Source organism: Suncus etruscus, chromosome 16 (genome assembly GCF_024139225.1).
Source record: "Suncus etruscus isolate mSunEtr1 chromosome 16, mSunEtr1.pri.cur, whole genome shotgun sequence".
NCBI classification, from domain to species: Eukaryota; Metazoa; Chordata; class Mammalia; order Eulipotyphla; family Soricidae; genus Suncus; species Suncus etruscus.
In genome coordinates this window covers 82,921,790-82,937,199 of record NC_064863.1, presented here as the reverse complement: position 1 = coordinate 82,937,199, position 15,410 = coordinate 82,921,790, and the positions used below count along the sequence as shown (strand labels likewise).

Sequence of the window (15,410 nt, the reverse complement as noted above, 5' to 3'; positions counted from 1 at the left end):
TTCTGTTTATATATCCAGTTAGTATGTATGTATATGAGAGAGGTCAAAGCCTTATACTGTTCTCTTTTCGGGGGTGGGAGGCACATTCAGTGGTGCTCAGGGATTACACCTGGCCATACACTCATTAAATCACTCCTGGCAAGCTTGGAAACCAGATGTGATGCCAGGGATCGAACTTAGGTCAGCCGCTTGCAAGGCAAACACCCTACCCATTGTGCTATCACTCAGGCCCTATTATTCCTTTTGATATTCTGAAAAGAAACAATACAATTCTTCATTCTTTTTGTTTTAAATCTATACTTAATGGAGAAGATAAAGGAGCATTGATTTTCTTTTTTTTTTATTTTTATTTTTTTGGTTTTGGGGCCACATCCGGCGGTGCTCAGGGGGTTACTCCTGGCTGTCTGCTCAGAAATAGCTCCTGGCAGGTACGAGGGACCATATGGGACACTGGGATTCGAACCAACCAGCTTAGACCTGGGTCGGCTGCTTGCAAGGCAAATGCCACTGGCTATCTCTCTGGTCCTGTCTTTATATATATATATATATATATAATTTTTTTGGGCCACACCCGGCAGTGCTCAGGAGTTACTCCTGGCTATCTGCTCAGAAATAGCTCCTGGCAGGCACGGGGGACCATATGGGACACCGGGATTCGAACCAACCACCTTTGGTCCTGGATCAGCTGTTTGCAAGGCAAACACCGCTGTGCTATCTCTCCGGGCCCTGTCTTTATAATTTTTAAATGTTTTCTTTAATCTCCTAAATTATATAACTCAAAATCTAGATTTTTCAAATGAATGCTCTACTACTATGAACATACTATATCATCCAAGGGTGTATTTTTTTTTTTTATATTTTGGCCACACCAAAAAAAAAAAAAAAGTGAGATCAACCCCTTATGTTGCTGTCCCTTCGAGCCTTTTTCTACTTTCCTAGGGTTACTACTGAAGGCTACCCTTTCCTTCTCATGTCAAAAGGTAAAGTTAAGTAACACTGCTAACAGGAAAAAAAAAAATAGACCCACATCACCAGCAGCTTTTTATTTAGCAAAAAGTAAGATGTAAAAATGACTTATTAACATCCTAAAAAAAATTATGAAAAAAGTTATGTTTTAAAATAAAAATAGCATTCCATGCTGGAACTTTCTGCAATCCAACTTGCAATATGTAATTTCTTTCTTTCCCAGAATTTTCATTTTTCTATTTCCTAAAACAAAAAAAAAAAACTAAAACAAGCAATAAACACGGGTCTGAGAGACAGTACAGTGGGCAGGTTCAATCCACTGAAACCCACGAGGTGTGGCCCCAAAACCAAACCAAATCAGACTAAAAAGCTCAAAGAAAATAGAAATAATTTAATCTAGATTTACAGATTCACAGTAGAAGCCAAGAGCTACCTTTATTTCAAAGGTCTGTTTTACCTCAGACACTTTTGTTTTTTATCTTCTTTTATCAGTTACGATAAAAAAAAAAATCCCAGGGGGCCGGGAGAGATAGCATGAGTAAGGCGTTTGCCTTTCACATGCATGAGGTCATTGGTTCGGTGCCCCATATGGTCCCCGGTGCCTGCCAGGGACCAATTTCTGAGCCTGGAGCCAGGAATAACCCCTGAGCACTGCCGGGTGTGACCCAAAAAAACCAAAAAAAAAAAAAAAAAAAAAAAAAAAAAAATCCCAATACAAAAGGATGAAACCACCCATTCCTAAAGCTGAATCAAAGTCACAAACGATCATTATTCTATATGACCAGATTTATATGAAATATTCAGACCAGGAAAAGCTAGAAACCAGAGATATTAGTACAGGACTTTTTTTTTTAAGTAAAGTAGTCTAAAACTAAATAAAAGCCAAAACTATTAAATAAATTAAAACTCACTAATTTATAGAACTTGAAAATAATGATCTTATGGCACTTAAATATCTAAAGTTGATGAATTTTTAAATTTTATTTAAAAAGTAGAATATCTGATAAAAATGGGCTAAAAACTGAACGTTGTTCTGGCCATGTACTAGAGGATGAAAAAGCAGCTAACTTACCTCCTTTAGAAAAATGATGCACTAGGCCGAGTGATAGCACAGCAGATAGGGTATTTGCCTGCAAGCAGCTGACTCAGGTTTGAATCCTAACATCCCATATGGTCTTTGAACACCGCCAGGAATAACTCCTAAGCACTGCCATGTGTGGACCCCCCCCCCCCCAAATAAAAGATCTCTGGGCCAGAGAGATACTACAGGTTAAGGTGTTTGCCTTAAAAGTGCTGGCTGAGCTTAATCCTCAGCATCACCAGGAGTGAATCTTGGGCACAATGTCTGGAATAAGCCCTAGCACAGCCGGGTTATGGCCTCAAGTAGAAACAAAACCACATAAGGGGGCCAGAGTGAGTAGTACAGTGGTAGGCATTTGCCTTACACACGGCTGACCTAGCACGGACACTGATTCGATCCCCAGCATCTCATGTCATCCCCCCAGGAGCAATTTCTGAGTGTAGAGCCAGAAGTAAAACCCCTGAACGTCGCCGCTGGGTGGTGACCCAGAAACAAACAAAAAAAACCCAAAACACATTAAAAATGAAAATAATCACAAACTATACTATTTGCCAGTGTCCCTCTACTTCAAAATTATGTCTCACCCATGTACAGACACGGGACGCACTGTCTCTCCCACACTGGGCTTGTGAGAATAAGGGAGGACTGAGGCAAAGACAAATAAGGTTAAAAACTATGGATCAGCCAAAGAAATTAATCTAAGATCATTTGTGTAGTAAGTTTCAGGAATAATGATAAACCACTCATGTTGAGAGATTTAGTCTTTACCAAAAAACTTAGCTAGTTCATCTCTATTTGGTTCTTCTAATTTGAAATACTTATCACAGGCCAAGTCTAGAGCTCAATCATTATTTCTCAGCAAGAATGCTATTACTAGAAAAATTATTTTGTTAGACAGGTTCTCCTCAGTAATCATATAGTATTGAGTTAGTATCTCTGGCCAACAGAAACAACAGTCCCTTGTATTCTGGAAGATAAAAACAGTCTAACCACTTCTGAGTTTCCAGTGGGAAATGTGGTGATTTCTCATTTTATAATCAAATTCAGGCACAAATAAAGTGAATGCCTATCCGAGCATCTCAGGAAAGCTCAAACCTGCCATTGTCAAGTGTCTCTATTATCCAGAAGTTCACTACATAAAAAGTTATTAACTTCAGGGGCCAGAGGAATAGCTGCTGCAGCGAGTAGGGGTGTTTGCCTTGCAACACGGCTGACCCAGAACGGACTTGGGGTTCGATCCCCCGGCATCCCAGAGGGTCCCCCCAAGCCAGGAGCAATTTCTGAGGGAATAGTCAGGAGGAACTCTTGAGCGTCACAGGATGTGGTCCAAACCCCACCCCACCCCCAAAAAAGTTATTAACTTCAAATACGACTTTAGAAAATAACTATATATAGCACTGAAAACAAGAGATTTTGGTCATTATTTATCACAATAAATAATTACTATAAAGGGCATATAACCTTAAGTAAATCAGTATCACTCCTTTGTGGAAAAAGCTCCTTTAAGGTCTGTAGTTTAGCATCTTTGATATCTTCCAATTCTGCAAGGTCTTCCAAATCTGAGCTATTTCTTCTACCTGCCACAGCAGGAGGGGGCTCTTCATCTTCAGATGGTTCTGAACTAAAAACATTTTAAGAAAATAAAACAGTATTTTAATATATTAATATACAAATGTCCTATCACTATAACTACATGTCTATATGAAATACAGAGTATGTCATTCTTTTCCAGACTAAATGCAATTTATTTTACCTACCAAAGATGAAAATGGTTTTCTTTTTTTTTTTTTTGGTTTTTTGGGTCACACCTGGCAGTGCTCAGGGGTTTATTTCCTGCTCCAGGCTCAGAAATTGCTCCTGGCAGGGCACAGGGGGACCATATGGGGCGCCGGGATTCAAACCGATTGACCTCTCTGCATGAAAGGCAAACGCCTTACCTCCATGCTATCTCTCCGGCCCCCGAAAATGGTTTTCTTCCTGTATGATTTATATAAAACAACATTCCGAAAGTCAGCATACTTTGAATACATTTTAAATCATCTGAGCTGGGATAAAAAAAGCACTACAAAAGCCTAAATTTAACTTTATGATCAGAAGCCTTTACTGCATAGTCACCTCTCTTTCCTATTTATTCATCACCTACACACTGTTCCTGAAACATGAACTGCATATACACACACACACACACACACACACACACACACACACACACACACACACACACAAACTTCCATGGCCTTCCTAGATTACCTGAAACTAAGTTTTAAAATCAGAACTGTCTCATTTGATATCAGTTTCTACCAAGGCCAAAACATTTCTTCAGCTGACAGGACATTATTGATTCTTGATTTTTTTGTGTTTGGGTCACACCTGGTAGCGCTCAGGGGTTCCTCCTGGCTCTACACTGAGAAATCGCTCCTGGCAACAAATAAAAAATCATGTCCTTTGTATTTGGAGATAAAAACACATGCCTGTCCTTTTCCTGCTGTACTCTGAATCACCATCCTACTGCACTACGTTCACTAGATAAACTCCCTGTCTAACCACATCTATGCTCAAGGAATAGCATATAGCAGTTAGACTGGGATGCTCTCACAATTCCTAAACAATCAAATGCTATTCAAATAAACTCAGTTTCTTTTTGTATAGTAAATATTTATATACACATATTTATATATAGCATATTTATAATGGCCAAATAACATATGCTTTGGAATGAACCTTGCTTTTTAAGACGTCAAATAGAAACAAATCTGATACCATCATGAATAAATAATTATAAAAAGTCTATCCTCGGAGAGATAGCACAGCGGTGTTTGCCTTGCAAGCAGCTGATCCAGGACTTAAGGTGGTTGGTTCGAATCCCGGTGTCCCATATGGTCCCCAGTGCCTGCTAGGAGCTATTTCTGAGCAGACAGCCAGGAGTAACCCCTGAGCACCGCTGGGTGTGGCCCAAAAACTAAAAAAAAAAAAAAAAAAAAAAAAGTCTATTCTCGGGGCCAGAGAGATAGCATGGAGGTAGGGCATTTATTTGCCTTGCATGCAGAGGGATGGTGGTTTAAATCCCACATCCCATATGGTCCCTCGAGCCTGACAGGAGCAATTTCTGAGCATAGAGCCAGATATAACCCCTGAGGCACAGCCGGGTGTGACCCAAAAATCAAAAAAAAGTCTATTCTCTAAGATCTGGTTTCTTTGTATTTGGGGGCAAAATACCAAGCCAGTCCTCAGAGAATGATAGGTGATACAAGGGGATGAACCCAGGTTAACCACAGGCAAGACAAGCACCTTCCCCACTGTAGTATCTCTCTAGCCCCAGATCTGGTCTTTAAGTTAAAATCGGTACCCAGTGGGCCGGGCGGTGGTGCTAAAGGTAAGGTGCCTGCCTTGCCTGTGCTAGCCTTGGATGGACCGCGGTTCGATCCCCTGGTGTCCCATATGGTCCCCCAAGCCAGGAGCAACTTCTGAGCACATAGCCAGGAGTAACCCCTGAGCGTTACCAGGTGTGGCCCAAAAAAAACAAAAAAAAAAATAAAAATCGGTACCCAGTACAATGGGTAGGGTGCTTGCCTTGCATGTGGCCAACCCAGGTTTGATCCCTGGCATCCCATATGGTCCCCTGAGCCCACCAGGAGTGATTCCTGAGCACAGAATCAGGAGTAACCTGAGCATTACCAGTGTAGCCCAAAAGAAAAAAAAAAGTTAAAATCTATGGGGCTGGAGCATTAGTACAGTGGGTAGGGCATTTGCCTTGCACACGGCTGACCAGGGTTCAATTCACAGCACCCCATATGGTTGCCTGTACCAGCCAAGACTAATTTCTATGCACATAGACAGGAGTAACCCCTCTGCCAGGTGTGTTTCCAAAATCAACTCCCACCCAAGAAAAGAAGTTAAAATCTGAGGCTGGAGCAATATACAGCAGTAGGGTATTTTCCTTGCTTGCAGCCGACCTGAGTTTGATCCCTAGCATCTCATTTGGTGTCGTGAGCCCTTGCAGGTGTAATTTTAAGTGCAGAACCAGGGATGAGCTCTGAACACTGCCAGTTGTGACACAAAAAAATTGAAGAAAAATTTAAAAATAGTATATGATTTCTGATTTGGATCATGAATGAGAAAGGATAACCTCTTCAGAGGAGATAAAAATGAATAGCTGAATTCACTTTAGGAAACACTTCGATTAGTAAACACAAATGAAACACACAGGAAAAATAAGAATAACTTTGGAGCTCAGATGGTAGTACTTTTATTTCAGCTAATCTGCAAGAAAGGGCTATACCCCACAGAGCAGGAAGCTGCCCAGCTCCTCTCCTGAAGGTGTTGGCTGGGAAGCATTATGCAGTGCTGAATCTGGGTTCAGGGTGCGATACATGCAAAACATGTATCAATCAGGGGCGGGAGAGATAGCATGGAGGTAAGGTGTTGGCCTTTCATGCAGGTCATCGGTTCAAATCCCGGCATCCCATAGGGTCCCCTGTGCCTGCCAGGAGCAATTTCTGAACATGGAGCCAGGAGTAACCCCTGAGCACTGCCGGGTGTGACCCAAAAACCACAAAAAAAGAAAAAAAAATGTATCAATCAAATCTATGTGTGTACTAGTTTTATATCCCTTATTTCACAGCATACCTACAGCTTTAAAAATAAAATGAGGGGGCCAGGCGGTGGCGCAAGAGGTAAGGTGCCTGCCTTGCCTGCGCTAGCCTTGGACGGACCGCGGGTCGATCCCCCGGTGTCCCATATGGTCCCCCAAGCCAGGAGCGACTTCTGAGCGCATAGCCAGGAGTAACCCCTGAGCGTTACCGGGTGTGGCCCAAAAACCAAAAAAAATAAAATAAAATAAAATAAAATAAAATAAAATAAAATAAAATAAAATGAGGAATCCATGGGTCGGAGATTTGCCTTACACCCTGCAGACCCAACTTTGGTCCCCAGCATCCCACACGGTGCCCTGAACAGTAACAAGAGTGATCCCTATGTGTTAGAGCAATACCACAAGTGGGATACAGTATATACTCGAGTATAAGCCGAGTTTTTCAGCACAAATTTTGTGCCAAATAACCCTAACTTGGCTTATACTCAGGTCATACAGGTTATCTGATTCAGTGACACACGCCAAATCAAATGCACGTAGTCTCCAGTTGTCTTCGGCCATCTGCTGGAGGGCAGTTCTTCGGTTCAGTCCGTAAGTCAAGCTGAGCATAACTCCTGGCTGAGCTGAAGAGGTACGTGGCTGAACCCAAAATATTCAATGGCAAGTTTAATTAAGTGAAAAACCCATTTAAGGAGGTAAAGTCATGTAAAAAATGTTTATAAATTCTGAATCCTTATAATCTGGGGTTTTGGAGTATAAGGACTCAGGGTTTTTTTTGTTTGGTTTTTGGTTTTTGGGTCACACCCGGCAGCGCTCAGTGGTTACTCCTAGCTCTGTGCTCCAAAATCACTCCTGGCAGGCTCGGGGACCATATGGGATGCCGGATTCAAACCGCTGACCTTCTGCATGAAAGGCAAATGCCTTACCTCCATGCTATCTCTCCAGCCCCCAAGGACTCTGGATTTTTAACCATTTATTTAGCAAGCTTTACTGTCTTAAATGGTTTATTCACTTTCTTCAAGTTGCCATTAAATACTAAGGGTTAATATGGTAGGTTACTTGTATTCAGTATATCAAACAACTCTGTATTGTAAATGTAATCATTATTTATTTACTTAATTGTTTATTTACTGATTCCTCAACTATTGTAATTGTTTTAATTGTTTTGGGTATATATTTTTATTTTTGAAATTTACCAGTGGGTGCTGCTGTTTCTACCTCAGCTTAGACTCGAGTACTAAGTTTTCCCAGTTTTTAGGGTAAATTAGTGGCTCGAGCGTATACAGTATTTGGCTTGCACACTTGGCTAAATTCAATCCCCAACATCCCTTGTGGTTCCCTGAACCTGTCAGGAGTAATTTCTGAGAGAAGAACTAGGAATAACCTGAGCACCAAAACTAAACAAACAAGGGTGATCCCTGAGTGCAGAGCTAATAGTAAGCCCTGAGCATAGCTGAGTGTGACCCAAAAGCCAAACATAAAAATAAAACAAGTGGGGCTAGAACAATAGCACAGAGGGTGGAACTTTGCCAGATCCCTGGCACCCTGAACCTGCCAGGAGTAATTTCTGAGCACAGAGTCAGAAGTAAAGGCAGCACTTTTGGCTATGGTCTTAAAACAAAATCAAGTAAAAATAACAATATACCCAAAAACCAAAAAAAAAAAAAAAAAAAAAAAAAAGAAAAGGGGAGAGATAGCACAGCGGCATTTGCCTTGCAAGCAGCTGATCCAGAACCTAAGGTGGTTGGTTCTAACACTGGCGTTCCATATGGACCCCCATGCCTGCAGGAGCTATTTCTTAACAGATAGACAGGAATAACCCCTGAGCAATGCCGGGGGTGGCCCAAAAAACAAAATATAAATTAAAAAATAAAATAAAAAATATATGATGATCTAAGGGCTAAAGAGATAGCACAACGGGTAGGGCAATTCCCTTGCATGCAGCTGACCAGGCATCCCATACGCCCCCACCCCAAATTGCCAAGGAGAAACTTCTGAGTGCAGAGCCAAAAGTAACTAACCCCAGAGCACCACCAGGCGTGACCCCAAAACCTAAATAAACAATTAGGAACTAGAAGAAAAGTAAACACTTTGTATTTTCACTAATCTCAAAGCTGAACTGTTCAAAGCAAAATCCCTTCTCACTGATAGAAACAAGTCCTGGGGTCAGAGAGATAGCATGGAGGTAAGGCGTTTGCCTTGCATGCAGAAGGATGGTGGTTCAAATCCCAGCATCCCATACGGTACCTGAGTCTGCCAGGAACAATTTCTGAGTGTAGAGCCAGGAGTAACCCCTGAGCACTGCCGGGTGTGACCCAAAAACCAAAATCCAAAAGAAAAGAAAAAAAAATAAAAGAAACAACAAGTCCTTTTTTACCTAATTTTCTTTTATTTTTAAGTTTTTTTGTTTTGGGTTTTTTTTGGTTTTTCGGGCCACACCTGTTAGATGGTCAGGGGTTACTCCTGGCTATGAGCTCAGAAATTGCCCCTGGCTTGGGGGGACCATATGGGACGCCGGGGGATCGAAACGTGGTCCTTTCCTTGGCTAGCGCTTGCAAGGCAGACACCTTACCTCTAGCGCCACCTCGCCGGCCCCTATTTTTAAGTTTTTCATTGTTTGGATCATATCTAGATGTGCTCAGAGTACCATATGGGGTGCCAAGGGAATCAAACACAGGTTGGCTAAATGTAAGGTGAGAACTCACTCACTGTACTATCTCTTGTGCCCACCTTTACCTATCTCCTTAAATCTTTTGTAAGGTAAAAGAATTTTTTTTTTTTTTTTTTGGTTTTTGGGCCACACCCGGCGGTGCTCAGGGGTTACTCCTGGCTGTCTGCTCAGAAATAGCTCCTGGCAGGCACGGGGGACCATGTGGGACACCGGGATTCGAACCAACCACCTTTGGTCCTGGATCGGCTGCTTGCAAGGCAAACACCGCTGTGCTATCTCTCCAGGCCCCCCAAAAAAACATTTTAACTGTTGAGCTTCAGGAGGACCCCACCCCTTCCTTAATCCCAAGAACTTGCCCTTGACATTTTGACTGTTGCAAACCTTTTGACTTGTGGTTATCTAAATCTTGCAAAAATGTAACTGAGCAAATGTCAAATGAACCACCTACTGTGAAAGCTATATAAAGGCTTGTTAAATCTGGTTGGGGCTCTCTCGTCCTCTGGGGGAGCCCCTGCTTGCTTGTAAATAAATAAAACCCTTGTGGGGCCGGGCGGTGGCACTAGAGGTAAGGTGCCTGCCTTGCCTGCGCTAGCCTTGGACGGACCGCGGTTCGATCCCCCGGTGTCCCATATGGTCCCCCAAGCCAGGAGCGACTTCTGAGCGCATAGCCAGGAGTAACCCCTGAGCGTTACCGGGTGTGGCCCAAAAACCAAAAAAAATAAAATAAAATAAAATAAAATAAAATAAAATAAAATGAGGAATCCATGGGTCGGAGATTTGCCTTACACCCTGCAGACCCAACTTTGGTCCCCAGCATCCCACACGGTGCCCTGAACAGTAACAAGAGTGATCCCTATGTGTTAGAGCAATACCACAAGTGGGATACAGTATATACTCGAGTATAAGCCGAGTTTTTCAGCACAAATTTTGTGCCAAATAACCCTAACTTGGCTTATACTCAGGTCATACAGGTTATCTGATTCAGTGACACACGCCAAATCAAATGCACGTAGTCTCCAGTTGTCTTCGGCCATCTGCTGGAGGGCAGTTCTTCGGTTCAGTCCGTAAGTCAAGCTGAGCATAACTCCTGGCTGAGCTGAAGAGGTACGTGGCTGAACCCAAAATATTCAATGGCAAGTTTAATTAAGTGAAAAACCCATTTAAGGAGGTAAAGTCATGTAAAAAATGTTTATAAATTCTGAATCCTTATAATCTGGGGTTTTGGAGTATAAGGACTCAGGGTTTTTTTTGTTTGGTTTTTGGTTTTTGGGTCACACCCGGCAGCGCTCAGTGGTTACTCCTAGCTCTGTGCTCCAAAATCACTCCTGGCAGGCTCGGGGACCATATGGGATGCCGGATTCAAACCGCTGACCTTCTGCATGAAAGGCAAATGCCTTACCTCCATGCTATCTCTCCAGCCCCCAAGGACTCTGGATTTTTAACCATTTATTTAGCAAGCTTTACTGTCTTAAATGGTTTATTCACTTTCTTCAAGTTGCCATTAAATACTAAGGGTTAATATGGTAGGTTACTTGTATTCAGTATATCAAACAACTCTGTATTGTAAATGTAATCATTATTTATTTACTTAATTGTTTATTTACTGATTCCTCAACTATTGTAATTGTTTTAATTGTTTTGGGTATATATTTTTATTTTTGAAATTTACCAGTGGGTGCTGCTGTTTCTACCTCAGCTTAGACTCGAGTACTAAGTTTTCCCAGTTTTTAGGGTAAATTAGTGGCTCGAGCGTATACAGTATTTGGCTTGCACACTTGGCTAAATTCAATCCCCAACATCCCTTGTGGTTCCCTGAACCTGTCAGGAGTAATTTCTGAGAGAAGAACTAGGAATAACCTGAGCACCAAAACTAAACAAACAAGGGTGATCCCTGAGTGCAGAGCTAATAGTAAGCCCTGAGCATAGCTGAGTGTGACCCAAAAGCCAAACATAAAAATAAAACAAGTGGGCTAGAACAATAGCACAGAGGGTGGAACTTTGCCAGATCCCTGGCACCCTGAACCTGCCAGGAGTAATTTCTGAGCACAGAGTCAGAAGTAAAGGCAGCACTTTTGGCTATGGTCTTAAAACAAAATCAAGTAAAAATAACAATATACCCAAAAACCAAAAAAAAAAAAAAAAAAAAAAAAGAAAAGGGGAGAGATAGCACAGCGGCATTTGCCTTGCAAGCAGCTGATCCAGAACCTAAGGTGGTTGGTTCTAACACTGGCGTTCCATATGGACCCCCATGCCTGCAGGAGCTATTTCTTAACAGATAGACAGGAATAACCCCTGAGCAATGCCGGGGGTGGCCCAAAAAACAAAATATAAATTAAAAAATAAAATAAAAAATATATGATGATCTAAGGGCTAAAGAGATAGCACAACGGGTAGGGCAATTCCCTTGCATGCAGCTGACCAGGCATCCCATACGCCCCCACCCCAAATTGCCAAGGAGAAACTTCTGAGTGCAGAGCCAAAAGTAACTAACCCCAGAGCACCACCAGGCGTGACCCCAAAACCTAAATAAACAATTAGGAACTAGAAGAAAAGTAAACACTTTGTATTTTCACTAATCTCAAAGCTGAACTGTTCAAAGCAAAATCCCTTCTCACTGATAGAAACAAGTCCTGGGGTCAGAGAGATAGCATGGAGGTAAGGCGTTTGCCTTGCATGCAGAAGGATGGTGGTTCAAATCCCAGCATCCCATACGGTACCTGAGTCTGCCAGGAACAATTTCTGAGTGTAGAGCCAGGAGTAACCCCTGAGCACTGCCGGGTGTGACCCAAAAACCAAAATCCAAAAGAAAAGAAAAAAAAATAAAAGAAACAACAAGTCCTTTTTTACCTAATTTTCTTTTATTTTTAAGTTTTTTTGTTTTGGGTTTTTTTGGTTTTTCGGGCCACACCTGTTAGATGGTCAGGGGTTACTCCTGGCTATGAGCTCAGAAATTGCCCCTGGCTTGGGGGGACCATATGGGACGCCGGGGGATCGAAACGTGGTCCTTTCCTTGGCTAGCGCTTGCAAGGCAGACACCTTACCTCTAGCGCCACCTCGCTGGCCCCTATTTTTAAGTTTTTCATTGTTTGGATCATATCTAGATGTGCTCAGAGTACCATATGGGGTGCCAAGGGAATCAAACACAGGTTGGCTAAATGTAAGGTGAGAACTCACTCACTGTACTATCTCTTGTGCCCACCTTTACCTATCTCCTTAAATCTTTTGTAAGGTAAAAGAATTTTTTTTTTTTTTTTTTTGGTTTTTGGGCCACACCCGGCGGTGCTCAGGGGTTACTCCTGGCTGTCTGCTCAGAAATAGCTCCTGGCAGGCACGGGGGACCATGTGGGACACCGGGATTCGAACCAACCACCTTTGGTCCTGGATCGGCTGCTTGCAAGGCAAACACCGCTGTGCTATCTCTCCAGGCCCCCCAAAAAAACATTTTAACTGTTGAGCTTCAGGAGGACCCCACCCCTTCCTTAATCCCAAGAACTTGCCCTTGACATTTTGACTGTTGCAAACCTTTTGACTTGTGGTTATCTAAATCTTGCAAAAATGTAACTGAGCAAATGTCAAATGAACCACCTACTGTGAAAGCTATATAAAGGCTTGTTAAATCTGGTTGGGGCTCTCTCGTCCTCTGGGGGAGCCCCTGCTTGCTTGTAAATAAATAAAACCCTTGTGGGGCCGGGCGGTGGCACTAGAGGTAAGGTGCCTGCCTTGCCTGCGCTAGCCTTGGACGGACCGCGGTTCGATCCCCCGGTGTCCCATATGGTCCCCCAAGCCAGGAGCAACTTCTGAGCACATAGCCAGGAGTAACCCCTGAGCGTTACCGGGTGTGGCCCAAAAACTAAAAAAAAAAAAAAAAAAAAAAAAAACCTTGTTTTTGCATGGTCTCTGCCTCTTGGAGTCATCAGAAGGGTGTGTGTGGAGTTCCCAACTTTATCATTTGGAGGTCCCACCGAGATCGGTAACCATGCTCCCTTGGACGCCAACAGGCCAGACTTGGGGTGAGCAGAGGCGCCAAAATTTGGAATTTGGAATGGCCGGCAGGTACAGTGATCATTGAGGTCAGCGGCCTTGGGGAGCGTGAGCCCCCAAGGAAAGGGCCCTTGGCAGCAGCTGGCAGACGTCTCAACCCTGAGGGACACCTCAGGCGGATTTGCAGGCCTCAAGGACGCATTTGTAGAGATTGCCCATTTGTAGTTAAGGTGAGAGGCCCTGGGGAGCGTGAGCCTCTAGGGACAAGGCCCTCGCGTTTGGTTATTTTGCTAGTGTCCTCTAGTACCCAGGAGGAAACACTGTCTGATTTTTGTATCAGTGTCTGTAACATTGTTTGACTTGTCCATGCTGCTTGCTTTTGCTTTTGGCCGTGTGTGTATGTGTCACTCCATAGTGTTGATGGAATGTGGCTTGAATTCAAAAGAAATTGCAAGGCAGGTGGCGGGGTACAGATAGCAAAACTCGACTCTCCTTACTGGCCGGAGGATGATTTTGTCCTGGGGAGTTCGAATTTTGTAGTCTATCACCCCAGCCAAAAGGCAGAATCAAAAAAGTACCTAGCGAGCCAGTGTTCATGAGAAATTTATTAAGACCTATTGATAAGAGGCCTCAGGAAATTGTGAAGCTTGTGATGTGAAGCATGCAGATCTTTGTGTGTGTGTGTGTGTTCTGTGTTTTTTTTTGTTTAAATTGTCTGTTCATATTGTGCTGTGCAAAAATTTGCTTTTTACTCGTTTTGCTCATCAGTTTGTATTTTGTGTTAATTTGTAATCTCGTTCAAATTGTGTGTTAGAATTGTATTATGCCTTTGCTATACTTATGGCTGAGTACTGACGCATTTTTTGAGTGTTTAATATTGCTAAAATTGCTAAGTTTAGATAGCTAAATTTTATAACTGTACTGCAGCCAGGTATCTAATGCAATCTTAAGATCTAAAAGGTGAAAATGCTTTACATGTCCTTAGTAAATATAATAGGGGACAACCTAGTCCTGTCAGATGTAAGTAATTTTAGCAATTTGTTTTCTAATTGGGAAAAATAAAGGGAATAAAAGTTTTAGGTATCTGAATAATCTGCAAACCTTTTAAAAATGGAGTCAAAATGGGACCAGAGAGATAGCACAGCGGTGTTTGCCTTGCAAGCAGCCAATCCAGGACCTAAGGTGGTTGGTTTGAATCCCTGGGTCCCATAGGGTCCCCCATGCCTGCCAGGAGCTATTTCTGAGCAGATAGCTAGGAGTAACCCCTGAGCACCACCGGGTGTGGCCCAAACCCCTCCCCCCCAAAAAAACAAAAAAAACAAAAAAAAATATTGGAGTAAAACTCAGTCGTAGTCAGTATCTCTAAAGTTTATAACTTAAGTTGCTATGGTGGTTGAATTCTAAAAAGCAATAGTTACCCTTAATTGTACAATGCCTTTTTCTCATTTACTAAGGTTGCATCATTAATCTTATAAAATGTAAGTACCTTGATCATTGGTATTTAAAAATTTATTATGAGTGCTGTCATAAAATTTGGTATTTGAATTTTTAAAGATAAAAAGATATCAAAAGGGTTGTTTTGCAGTAAACTCTTTTGGACTTATAATTAGTAATAAAGCAGAAAGAGTTTATGAGATAAATTTTTTAAAAACTGCTAAATGATATGCCTAAAATAGTTACAAAAAAGGGGAACAGGGGCCGGCGAGGTGGCGCTAGAGGTAAGGTGTCTGCCTTGCAAGCGCTCGCCAAGGAAGAACCGCAGTTCGATCCCCCGTGGTCCCATATGGTCCCCCCAATCCAGGGGCAATTTCTGAGCGCTTCGCCAGCAGTAACCCCTGAGCATCAAACAGGTGTGGCCCAAATAACCAAAAAAAAGGGGGGGGGACAAATTAATTAAAATTGAGTGGACAGATCATACTTCGGAAATTATAATTTCTCTTAATTGAAAATTTAAAAAAAAAGGGGGGAAACCCTTTTAAGAGAATTTGCATTTTTTTTTACTGGTTTAAGAATTCTGTTAATTTGGTATATAGGAATTTTAACATAAAACGCTTATAGACATAGAAAAGGACCATAGCTTTTAAAAAGAATATGTGGTAATGCAAGAAGACTAACATGTG

The 15,410-nt window shown here is 42.3% G+C and overlaps 1 protein-coding gene across 2 annotated transcripts in view; it reads right to left on the bottom strand.

Annotated features, from left to right (window-relative positions):
* SMARCAD1 (SWI/SNF-related, matrix-associated actin-dependent regulator of chromatin, subfamily a, containing DEAD/H box 1) overlaps positions 1–15,410 on the bottom strand; it is a 105,475-nt gene that overhangs the window by 72,795 nt on the left and 17,270 nt on the right. For both annotated transcript variants that reach the window (XM_049789977.1, XM_049789978.1), the window contains exon 3: positions 3,509–3,668. In XM_049789977.1, coding sequence (XP_049645934.1) covers positions 3,509–3,668 — 160 coding nt within the window. The remainder of the gene's footprint in view (positions 1–3,508; positions 3,669–15,410) is intronic.